Below are 12,283 nucleotides of genomic sequence, written 5' to 3' on the forward strand. Positions count from 1 at the left end.
TTCTGATCCATAATTGTTTCTTTCTGAAAGAACTGCAGAGATGAAAATGGAGAAGAGGCTGAGGAAAAGGAGGTCCAGAGACAGGCCCAAAGGGGAATTCAGGTCAAGGGGAGGCCCCAAGGCCTGACACTATTACTGAGGCTACGGAGTGCTCATAAAAAGGGACCTACCATGACTGCTCTCCAAAAGACCCAACAAACAATAAAAGAGTCAGATGCAGATATGTGCACCCAACCAATGAACAGAAGCTGCTGACCCCTGTGGTTGAATTACAGAAAAGCTGGAGGAAGCTGGGGAGGAAGGCAACCCTGTAGGAGGACCAGCAGTCTCAAGTAACCTGACCCCCTAAGACCTCTTAGACACTGGATCACCGTCTGGATCACATACAGCAGCTGAGATGAGGCCCCGACACATATACAGCAGAGGACTACTGGGTCTGTGTTCAGTCAGAGAAGACGCACCTAACCCGAAGAGACTGAAGGCCCCAGGGAGTTCAGAGGTCTGGTGGGGTGGGGAAATCCTTGTGGAGACAGTGGGGGTGAGAAGGACATATGGGATGTGGAACAGCTGGAGGATGGTCTGGGAATAAAATCTGGAGTGTAAAAATGAATAAATAAATTTCTAAAAAAGTTTAAAATATAATATTATGTTTATAAACAGAACACAAGGTTTGGGCCACTCTTTTGTTATAGAGGACACTCCTGAGTTAGCTAGTGAAATCTAAGATTTATAGATTAGATTACAATTAACAGATCAATGTATCACTGAAATGTTGATAGCTGCACCGTGGTTATAAAGAACTGCTTTATCTTCGGAGAACATAACGAAGTCTGTATGCACTATGTGTAATATGTAGTACATACTATGCATATACTGCACTCAGAGGGATAAAGCAAGTATGTACTAAAGGAGGAGTAAGATGAATTACTAATTAATGACTCTGCCTATTCTGCTTGAAACTTCCCTATAGTATCAAATTGTGGGTTCTGGGTGCTTGCTTACCAAAGCAGGAGGCTGAGTTCCATCTGCAGCATCAAATAAACAAACCCAAATAAACCCTGAAATCAAATGTTCCACCTTAGAACTGAAATCAAAGCTTTGAATTGATGTCAGTAGAAAGAATAAAATCTACTTGCCAATGGTAGGTTCTTTTCTTCAGTTTCATATGTAGTAACAATTATACGAATGTGGGCGATTTAACCTAAATCTTTCCTCTGACTGTTGGGGATAAAAGTTTAGTTTTGTTTAAAGCTGAAATAATTCCTAAGAAGTACATAGTGACAGGGTTGTTCCTTCTTTTTCTTTTTAAATAATCATGATTTAAATGATCTTTTCTCTTTTTTCTTTTCCTGGCAGTGCTGAGGATCAAACCCAGAACTTGTTGCATTCCAGGCAAGTGCTCTAGAAGTAAGCCCCATCTCCAGTTCCTTTTAAGCTCTGTGTCTACATTTAAATTTACAATGTCATATTCACCAATAACACTAAGCTCTCTCAGAATCTAAAATTCCTGGCTTATACAAGCCCATGGCTAAGTAAGAGATATGGACCTAGCTGTAAGTAATTTGATTGTCACCCGTAAGAAATGCACCTATACTGTGCCTTGCTGAAGAGCACTAATGGTTCCTAGACAATAAGACAATTCAGTAAGTGCTTGTCTAAGTGTAATATATAAGCGTCACACAAAATTTTGATGGAAGAAAATACAACAGTGGAGAAAAAACAGTGAATTTGGATAATACTCTGATGCTAATTCTCCCGGGAGGCAAACCAGGCATTCTAAAGTTGCCTAGGATAACATCAATGGGAATTTGAGAACTACAGAGAAATCTGCTACTGGTTCGAGAAGGATGAAGTAAGTCAAGTTGAATGATCATTCCCTGATGACAAGGGCACTCGGTGAAAAGGGTAACCTGGGTAAACTTTGGAAAGAACATTTTTTTCTTAGGTAAGTGACTGGATTATGACAGTGCCCATACTAGCTTAAACCTGCTCTTACTTGTTATTGCTGATTAGTGGAGGAATGGATGATAAAATTTAAGACCAGAAAAGCATTTGGGGATTAATTCTGTATCTCCTGAATTTGTCCTGTCTCTTCCACTAGCCCCTCTAGTCACTCCTACTCAACCTCTCCTCTGCCTGCTCAGTATTCTCTGACTGAATCTTAATTGTCTCTCTGTAAGTGAACACATACATTCCTACAATTTTAATACTACTCTGTGTTGACAATGGCAACAGCTTTATTCTTGTCCTTGAGTTCTCTAAACAGGCAAATCAGAATAGCTTTGCTGGTGGTGTCTGCCTGGACTTACTCTCAAAGAGAACAGCACAGAAAACAGAAATGTATTTCCCTCCACTACTTCTTATGGCTTCCCTGAATTTCTCCTTGGTTGCAGATCCCACTTTCTGAATATCTATTTACATACCTTTAGCCTTGGTTTACATCATTGTCACTGTAGAGACTTTTTTTGTTTTAACAAGTTTATTCCACTTAAGTAACTCATTATTGTTTCTAAAGCAACTTTTCACAAAATTCATCCTATTTCATTGTACATTAAATGCTTCAAGAAAAGCAATTTCAAAGAAAGACTTTTCCACAAAACTCCAAGGTTCTTCTTACTGTATTCAAAAGCCTTTAAAACCTAGCCATTTCCCATTTCTGTAGTTTCATGTTATTCAATTGTCAACCATATACAGCACAGTCTATGATATGGAACTGCATCATATTTCCCCCAAATATATTATTCTGTTTTTCATCTCCATGACTACATGTTACTCCTTTTTTTTTCCTCCATCTTTATTAACTTGGGTATTTCTTATTTACATTTCGATTGTTATTCCCCTTCCTGGCTTCAGGGTCAACATCCTCCTAATCCCTCCCCCCCCCATTACCACCCTCCCCCCAACAATCATGTTCACTGGGGGTTCAGTCTTGGCAGGACCCAGGGCTTCCCCTTCCACTGGTGATCTTACTAGGCTATTCATTGCTATCTATGAGGTCAGAGTCCAGGGTCAGTCCATGTATAGTCTTTAGGTAGTGGCTTAGTCCCTGGAAGCTCTGGTTGCTTGGCATTGTTGTACATATGGGGTCTCAAGCCTTCAAGCTCTTCCAGTCCTTTCTAAGATTCCTTAAACGGGGGTTCCGTTCTCAGTTCAGTGGTTTGCTGCTGGCATTCGCCTATGTATCTGCTGTATTCTGGCTGTGTCTCTCAGGAGAGATCTACATCTGGTTCCTGTCAGCCTGCACTTCTTTGCTTCATCCATCTTATCTAATTGGGTGGCTGTATATGTATGGGCCACATGTGGGGCAGGCTCTGAATGGTGTTCCTTCTGCCTCTGTTCTAAACTTTGCCTCCCTATTCCCTGTCAAGGGTATTCTTGTTCCCCTTTTAAAGAAGGAGTGAAGCAATCACATTTTGGTCATCCTTGAGTTTCATGTGTTCTGTGCATCTAGGGTAATTCAAGCATTTGGGCTAATAGCCACTTACCAATGAGTGCATGTTACTCCTTCTGTTTGGAATAACTCTAGGTCTTGTCTTATGTAAAAAACCCTGCTCATCATTGAGAAAATCCCTTCTCCTCCCTTAATAATTACTTCTTCCTATAAGCTATGCTATCTTGTATTGCAGAAACCTTTATTTATATTTTACTTATTTAGAGATGTGTGTGTGTGTGTGTGTGTGTGTGTGTGTGTGTGTGTGTGTGTGTGTGTGTGTGTGAATGTGAGTGTTAGGTCAAGAGACAATCTGCAGGAACCAGTCCTTTCCTTCCAAAATACAGATCCCAGGGATGGCATGCGTCAGGCCCAGTAGCAGCACCTGTAATTGGGGAGCCATTTTGTTGGCTCTCTTCTACTTTTTATAGCAAACATCTAACTCTCATGTGCCTCTAATCTTTAAATTCCACTGGAGTAAAAAATGTAGTTTTAATTCTGTCAAACCAGTTTTAACAAAACAATATTCATATATTTTATGATTAATAAAATGGATTAAGCAAGCAGGATAAAATTTGGTAGTATAGATTTTTCATAATAGCTATGACTGCATAAAAAAGATGATATAAAAGGAAAATGTACTACTTACAAATTTTTTACAAACTAGAATTAGACTTTATACTGCAGCCATACACACAAAAATGAAAGACTCTTGGCAAAAGGAGATTATAAGTTGAACATCCTTAATATAAAATCTCTAATCTAAAATCCTCAAAAATTCAAAACTGTGTGAGTACTAACACACTGCTATAAGTAAAAAAGTTAAACCTGATCTCATATGACAGGATGTAGTCCAAATGTAGGTACACTAAATTATTGCATAAATTACCTTCAGATATATAAGATATACAAAAAAATATAAAGATTTTTTTGTTTAGACTTGAGTCCAAACCCCAAGACAGCCAACAATATATATGCAAATCTTTAAAAAGTCTAAAGTCTAAAATGCTTATATGATCCCCAAACTTCTTAGCCTTCTATTCAAAAGGCAGAAGTAGGTGGCTATCAGAGTTCAAGGCTAGCCTGGTCTACACAGTGAGTTCCAGGATAGTCAGGACAATATAGACAAACCCTGTCTCAAAACACAAAATATAATAATTAAAAAAAAAACAAGATACCACCAATAAACAAGAGGTATGCTTCTAATACATTTTATACTCTATTTATTATAAATATCTTTACTTTCCACTGATAACAGCTACAGTGACTATCTTCAGAGGTGGTAAATTTCTCAGAATCTCTAACGACTTCATAATCTTACAGATTATAGTAAAATGGTTATAAGTAAACAAAATGTTTGCCAAGATTCCTTACTCTGATACTTTTTTTTTTTTTTGGTTCTTTTTTTCGGAGCTGGGGACCGAACCCAGGGCCTTGCGCTTCCTAGGCAAGCGCTCTAACCACTGAACTAAATCCCCAATCCCCTTACTCTGATATTTTAAGGCAGTCAAATGTCCATGAAATTAAAACTAGAATGGATTTTAAATGAATTTAAAATTAGAATAAACTTTATTTATTTAATGTGCATAAATTGTCTACATGTATGTCTGTTCACCACATGTGTGCCTAGTGCCATGAAGCCAGAAGGAGGAGTTGGCCTTGGAACTCCAGTGAGCCTCTACGTGATTCCGAGAGCTGAACCTGGGTCCCCTGGAAGAGCAACAAGTGCTCTTAACTGCTGAGCCCTCTCTCCAGTCTGCAAAATAAACTTTTTATGTCTAAGTAATGAAAAGTTATATTATACTTCATTTTAAACATAGATAAGTTATCATATAAATATTTGTACCTTTAAATAATCAAGATAAATACATATTAAATGTCAAAAATTTTAAATTTACCCTCTTGTCCATTTCATATGATGAAGCTTCTGTACTTGGCAAAAGGTGTGTGATAGTTGCTATTAGGATCTGCAGGCAAAAGATGAATGAACAAATAAATGAGTTTAAAATACATTACATTCCCTGTATTCCTTAAAATTTAATAATTATATGCTTAAGTAATATAAACTCTTTTGCTGTAAGTTTAACATCAATATAACATTTAAACACAGCATCTAACCCATACACTGTAACTTTAATTTGTACCATGTAAGCTTTTAAAGTAATTTAACTATTAATCATTTATAATCCTTATGCAGAAACCAAAATTACATACATATGTCCTGCCAATGATAAATCATTTTACACCATTTCAATTTACAAAAGTCAATTGATGTGTAATTCCATTAAAGGAAATCTGAAGACAGAGGCAAAGGATTTATAAAAATCATTATTTATAAAAATCACCACCTCAAGAACCATATTCCAGTGCCTTTCCAGATCTCACTGTCTGGAGACTGAGAAGCCTGTATCTAAATGCTTCAAAATCTAAAAATCTGAGAGTGTATTCCAAGAGTTTTTGTGGTGGGGATCTCGCTCGATTACTTGCCTAGGGTGCAGGAATCCCTGAGTCGCACTCATAGAATCACATAAAATGAGCTTGATGGAGCAGGCAAGTTATCCCAGCACTTGGGAGGGACAAGCAAGAGGGTCAGGAGGACCAGGAGTTTAAGGTATCCTCAACTATACAGTAAGTTTCAGTCCAGCCTGGGCAATAGGAGACTCTGTCTCTAAACTTAAAAGGTTTGGATTTTAGAGAATTTGAGATTTTTGGGATGTTATTTGACAGAGTCTATAAAATGTATCCATAGACAGGAAAACAACCACCACCACCACCAGAACCCTAAACTTTTAAAATACTTCTGATAAACAAGCATTTCAGAGAAGGAATATTCAAGATATGAATCTTGATACGTAAATATACCCATTGATAGAAGTGTTTTAAATTAACACATATTAAAAGCACCAAAAGTTACATAAATGTATGAAATAAAGAATATGACCAATACTCCTGGGTTCAAGTCTCCCGCCAATCTACACCTCCCACGAAGATAGGGTTCCAAGTATGTGCACCATTCCCAGGATTTTTCTTTTAAAGGGATATTTAATCTACTTGAGTATTTTGCTTGCATGTTTGTGTGTGCCCCATATTCATTACTGCCTAGGAAGTCAGAAGGTGCTGGGGACCCTGGAACTCAGAAACTGAAGCTACAGATGGCTGTGAGCTACGGTGCGGAATCAAACTTGGGTTTTCTGAAAGAGCAACAAAATAGCATTGTTAGCTATTGAGCCATCTCTCCACCCTACACCTTAATTTCTTCTTCTTCTCCTCTTCTTCCTCTTCTTCTACCTTCTCCTCCTCCTCATCTTCTTTTTTAACTTATAAGTGCATTTGAATATTTGTAGGTAGCATGCTGCCTGTATGAGTGCCCAAGGAAGCTGCATAATGATACCCATTCCATGGAGCTGGGGCTGCAGAAGTTGGGAGCAACCTGACATGAGGGCTGGGATTGAGCTTAGGTTCTCCAGAAGGCTAGTGCTCGTAATTCCTAAGATACTTCACTAGCTCCGTTCCCAGCTTTTTAAAAACTTTTGTGCATATAAGTTTGTCTACATGTAGCTATACATGCAAGTACAGGCTGTGTGGAGGGCAGCGCCATTGGAGCTTCCTTTAGCTGGAGACTTAGGCAGCTCTAAGCCACTTGATGTGGGTCAGGGAACTGAGCTCTAATCCTATGCAAGAACAGTAGATGCTCTTAACTGCTGAGGCAGCTCTTTAGCCCCCATTCTTATCTTTTCTTCAATTTCTTTTGCAGACGTTGGGATTGAACCTAAGCACTTGTGTATGGTTGGCAAGTATGCTACCATCATGCTACATCCGCAACTCATCAAAAAAAAAATCACTATTTTGAAATAGGGTTTCACTAAGTAGTTCAGGGTGCCTCCGAATATATTATTTTCCAACTCAGCATCCTGAGCAGCTGGTATTACAGATACCAATGTCCACAACCCAGCCTTTTCAGTTTTGTTTGCATGGTGCAAATGTAGTAAAGATGCTGGTGAGGGTACATGTGCATATGTGTGCAGGCTAAAGATGTGTTTATGTCAATACAAATCCTACAATAGAAAGTGAGCTCTGGTGTAATTAAGATACAATGTACACATACACCAAAGAATCACTGTTTCGATCCAAACCAGAAATTTACATAAATAAATAATGTATACAGAAAAAGGCTTTACTTAGTTCTTCTCTCTTAAGTAAGATAAAGAGGTGAAGGGACTAATATATTAAAATATATTTAAGATTTAGATAGTGGGGAACTGGAGAAATGGCTGCAGTGAAGAGCACTGGCTGCTTTTCTAGAGGACATTCAATTCTCAGCACCTACCAGGCAGCTTACAACCTTCTGAAACTCCAATTTCAAGGATATGTTATACTCTTCTGACCTCTGTAGGCCAAAGCACACAAGTGATGCACTTACATACATGCAGGCAGAACCACTTCCACACATAAAATAAATGCATCTTTTTAAAAATATTTATTAGATATATTTCTTTACTTACATTTCAAATGTTATTCCCCTTCCTGGTTTCCTGTCCATAAGCCACATTCCTTCACCCTCTCCCTCCTGCTCCCCCACACGGGTATTCCCCTATATATCCCCCTTATTCTCCTGCACTGGGGGTCCAACCTTGGGAGGACCAACGGCTTCCCCTTTCCCTGATGCCCCAACAAGGCTATTCTCTGCTACGTGAGCAGCTGGAGCCCTGGGTCAGTCCATGTATAGTCTTTCAGTAGTGGTTTAGTCCCTGGAAGCTCTGGTTGGTTGGCACTGTTGTTTTTATCGGGTTGCAAGCTCCTTCAACTCTTTCAATATTTCCTCTAATTCCCCCCAAGGGGGTCCTGTTCTCAGTTTGGTGGTTTACTGCTAGCATTGACCTCTGTATTGGACATGCTCTGTATGTGTGTCTCAGAAGAGATCTATATCCGGTCCCTTTCAGCATACATTTTCGAGCTTTATCAATTTTATCAAGTTTTGGTGGCTGTATATATATGGGCCACATGTAGGTCAGGCTCTGAATGGCCATTTCGTGAGTCACTGCTCTAAACTTTGCTTCCATATCTCCTCCTATGGATATTTTTCCCCCTTTTAATAAAAAGTCATCCTTCTTTTGAGCTTCCTGTGGTCTGTGGATTGCATCTTGGGTAATTCAAGCTTTTTGGCTAATATCCACTTATCAATGAGTGCATACCAAGTATGTTTTTCTGTGATTGAGTTACCTCACTCAGGATGACATTTTCTAGTTCATTAAATTTGCCTATGAATTTCATGAAGTCATTGTTTTTGATAGCTGACTAGTACTCCATTGTGTAGATGTACCACATTTTTTGAATCCATTCTTGCATTGAAGGGCATCTGGGTTCTTTCCAGCTTCTGGCTATTATAAATAAGGCTGCTATGAACATAGTGGAGCATGTGTCTTTGTTGTATGTTGGAGCATCTTTTGGGTATATGCCCAGGAGAGGTAGAGCTGGGTCCTCAGGTAGTTCAATGTCCAATTTTCTGAGGAATCTCCAGACTGATTTCCAGAGTGGTTGTACCAGTCTGCAATCCCACCAACAATGGAGGAGTGTTCCTCTTTCTCCACATTCTCGCCAGCATCTGCTGTCACCTGAGTTTTTTACCTTAGCCATTCTCACTGGTGTGAGGAATCTCGGGGTTGTTTTGATTTGCATTTTCCAGATGAGGATGTTGAACATTTCTTTAGGCGCTTTTTGGCCATTCGATAGTCCTCAGCTGAGAATGTTTTGTTTAGTTCTGTACCCCATTTTTAATAGGGTTATTTGGCTCTCTGGAGTCTAATTTCCTGAGTTCTTTATATATTTTGGATATTAGCCCTCTATTAGATGTACAATTGGTAAAGATCTTTTCCTAATCTGTTGGTTGCTGTTTTGTCCTAGTGACAGTGTCCTTTGCCTTACAGAAGCTTTGCAGTTTTATGAGATCCCATTTGTCGATTATGATCTTAGAGCATAAGTCATTGGTGTTTTGTTCAGGAAACACTTTTTCTTCTATTAGTTTGAGTGTATTTGGTTTGCTATGGAGGTCTTTGATCCACTTGGATTTAAGCTTTGTACATGGTGATAAGAATGGATCAATTTCCATTCTTCTACATGCTGACCTCCAGTTGAACCAGCACCATTTGTTGAAAATGCTATCTTTCTTCCTTTGGATAGTTTTAGCTTCTTTGTCAAAGATCAAGTGGCTATAGGTGTGTGGGTTCATTTCTGGGTCTTCAATTCTGTTTCACTGATCTATCTGCCTGTCTCTGTACCAACACCATGCAGTTTTTATCACTATTGCTCTGTAATACTGCTTCAAGTCAGGGATGGTGATTCCCCCAGAAGAACTTATTGTTGAGTATAGTTTTCGCTATATTGGGTTTTTTGTTATTCCAAATGAATTTGCAAATTGCTCTTACTATCTCTATAAAGAATTGAGTAGGAATTTTGATAGGGATTGCACTGAATCTGTAGATTGCTTTTGGCAAGATGGCCATTTTTACTATATTAATCCTGCTAACCCATGAGCACGGAAGATCTTTCCTCAATTTCTTTCTTCAGAGGCTTGAAGTTTTTGTTATACAGATCTTTCACTTGCTTGGTTAAAGTCACACCAAGATATTTTATGTTATTTGGGACTATATGAAGGGTGTCATTTCCTTAATTTCTTTCTCAGCCTGTTTATCCTTTGAGTAGAGGAAGGCGCTACTGATTTCTTTGAGTTAATTTTATATCCTGGCACTTTGCTGAAGTTGTTTATCAGGTTAATTAGTTCTCTGGTAGAACTTTTTGGGTCGCTTTTAAGTACACTATCATATCATCTGCAAATAGTGATATTTTGATTTCTTCCCTTCCAATTTGTATTCCTTTGACCTCCTTTCGCTATCTGATTGTTCTCGCTAGGACTTCGAGTACTATATTGAATAAGTAGGGAGAGAGTAGGCAGCCTTGTCTAGTCCCTGATTTAAGTGGAATTGCTTCAAGTTTCTCTCCATTTTAGCTACTGGTTTGCTCTATATTGCTTTTACTATGTTTATATATGGGCCTTGAATTCCTGATCTTTCCAGGACTTTTATCATGAATGGGTGTTAAAAACCAACCAGGAGCATAGTCAGGCTGGACTGAGGCCCCTGACACAAATATAGCAGAGGTCTGCCTAGTCAGGCCTCAGTGGGCAAAGATAAGTTTAATCCTTGAGATATTTGAGGTCCCAAGGAAGGGAAGGCCTGGCGGGGATGGAGCATCCTCTTGGAGGCAAGGGGGAGGAGGAATGGGATAAGGATCTATGGGAGGCCCCCCTGAGGGGGGCAGTGGCAGGAATGTAAATAAATACAAAGAAATCATCAGATAAAATAAATAATAAGCATTTATCTACAAGAAAATTAGTACCTTTTAAAATAACCTCATGTTCAAGGTATCCATATTTAAGGAAAATTTTACAAGCTTATAATAAAAAATAACGAAAACTTACTAACCTGAATAATTTTCAAGGGAGAGTCAGGCTGGTAAGTCTGAAGTCTAGGTGCATAATGAACCAGCATGTGAAGCATGTTACAAGCTACATGGGCAACTGTTTTATTAGTAAACTGCAACAACAAAAATCATTGTTATAAAAATTTATTCATGCATATTCATCAATGTTAGCTTCTGATAATTTAAAGTTTTATGTTTCTTTTCATCATAAATTTCAGGTATTATACCATACATTCCTAAAACTTGTACTTGTAGTTTTTATTCTGTTCTTCATTATGCTTAACAAAGTGCCTCAAACATAGCATAAAATCAGAAATATCTGTCAATTAACTTGTATGATTCAAAAGTGCTTACTATGTAAATTATATATTTAGTCTTAAACAGATGGAATTAAAAGTTTTAAGATAAAAATAAGCTTTCATAACTAAAAATATATTCATATAAGCAGGGAACAATGAGACATATTTGAAATTCTGGCACTCAGAATGCTAAAGCAGAAAAATCATAAGTTCACTGACAGTCTGAGTGTTCTATTAAATTAAGCTTAGCCTATGATACAAAGTGAGACTTTGTCTCAAAAAATAACAGAAAAAACAAACAAACAAAACCAAAACCAACCAACCAACCCAAAAAAAACCCCCAGAATAATATCAAAATAGAATAAAAATTTAAAATTTAATTCAGACTTTCCAAATGACTAGGTTATCACTAATTTTTCTTGATGAGTAAAGGTGTTCTGTCTGCATGTGCACCACGCCTGGTACCCGAGGAGGCCAAAGGACGACACTGGCTACCTTGGAACTAGAGTTAGAGAGAGTTCTGAGTTGCCATCTGGATGCTCTGGAATTGAGCTCAGGGTCCTCTTAAAGTAAGTGTTCATAACCACTGAGCCACAGTTTCAGCCCCAAGATTACTACTTCTGAATATAATTCTATTATTACTATGCAGAGAATATTACTAATAGTAAAGCCAAAAGCAAAAACTTCAATAATTTAGGAAGATCAGCGATTAATCACAAAAATATTAGTTAAAAAACCAAGAGGTCTGGGAAGGTGGTTCTGTTTGTCCCTGTTGCCCATGACTGTGACTCTGCCCTCAACATACACATAGACACATACATTCCTCTTTCCCTACTTCTCCCTCTCTACCTTCTACCCTACCACTTTCTCCTATCCACCCTCTCTCTCCTTCTCCCATACCCCACCCCTCTCTCTCTCCTCTCTCTCTCTCTTTCTCTCTCTCTCTCTCTCTCTCTCTCTCTCTCTCTCTCTCTCTCTCACACACACACACACACACACACACACACACACACACCCCACCTCCCTTCTATATATGCTGGTTTCTTTTTTTTTAAATCTAGGTAAGAAATAAAATACA

The 12,283-nt window shown here is 38.4% G+C and overlaps 1 protein-coding gene across 1 annotated transcript in view; it reads right to left on the reverse strand.

The window, feature by feature from the left end:
- Positions 1-12,283, reverse strand: part of Ralgapa1 (Ral GTPase activating protein catalytic subunit alpha 1) — a 274,933-nt gene that overhangs the window by 118,403 nt on the left and 144,247 nt on the right. Inside the window, exons 29-30 of the mRNA NM_020083.4 lie at positions 10,909-11,019; positions 5,329-5,397 (exon numbers count right to left, since the gene is read on the reverse strand). Coding sequence (NP_064468.4) covers positions 5,329-5,397; positions 10,909-11,019 — 180 coding nt within the window. The remainder of the gene's footprint in view (positions 1-5,328; positions 5,398-10,908; positions 11,020-12,283) is intronic.

This window comes from Rattus norvegicus, chromosome 6 (genome assembly GCF_036323735.1).
Source record: "Rattus norvegicus strain BN/NHsdMcwi chromosome 6, GRCr8, whole genome shotgun sequence".
Lineage (NCBI taxonomy): Eukaryota > Metazoa > Chordata > Mammalia > Rodentia > Muridae > Rattus > Rattus norvegicus.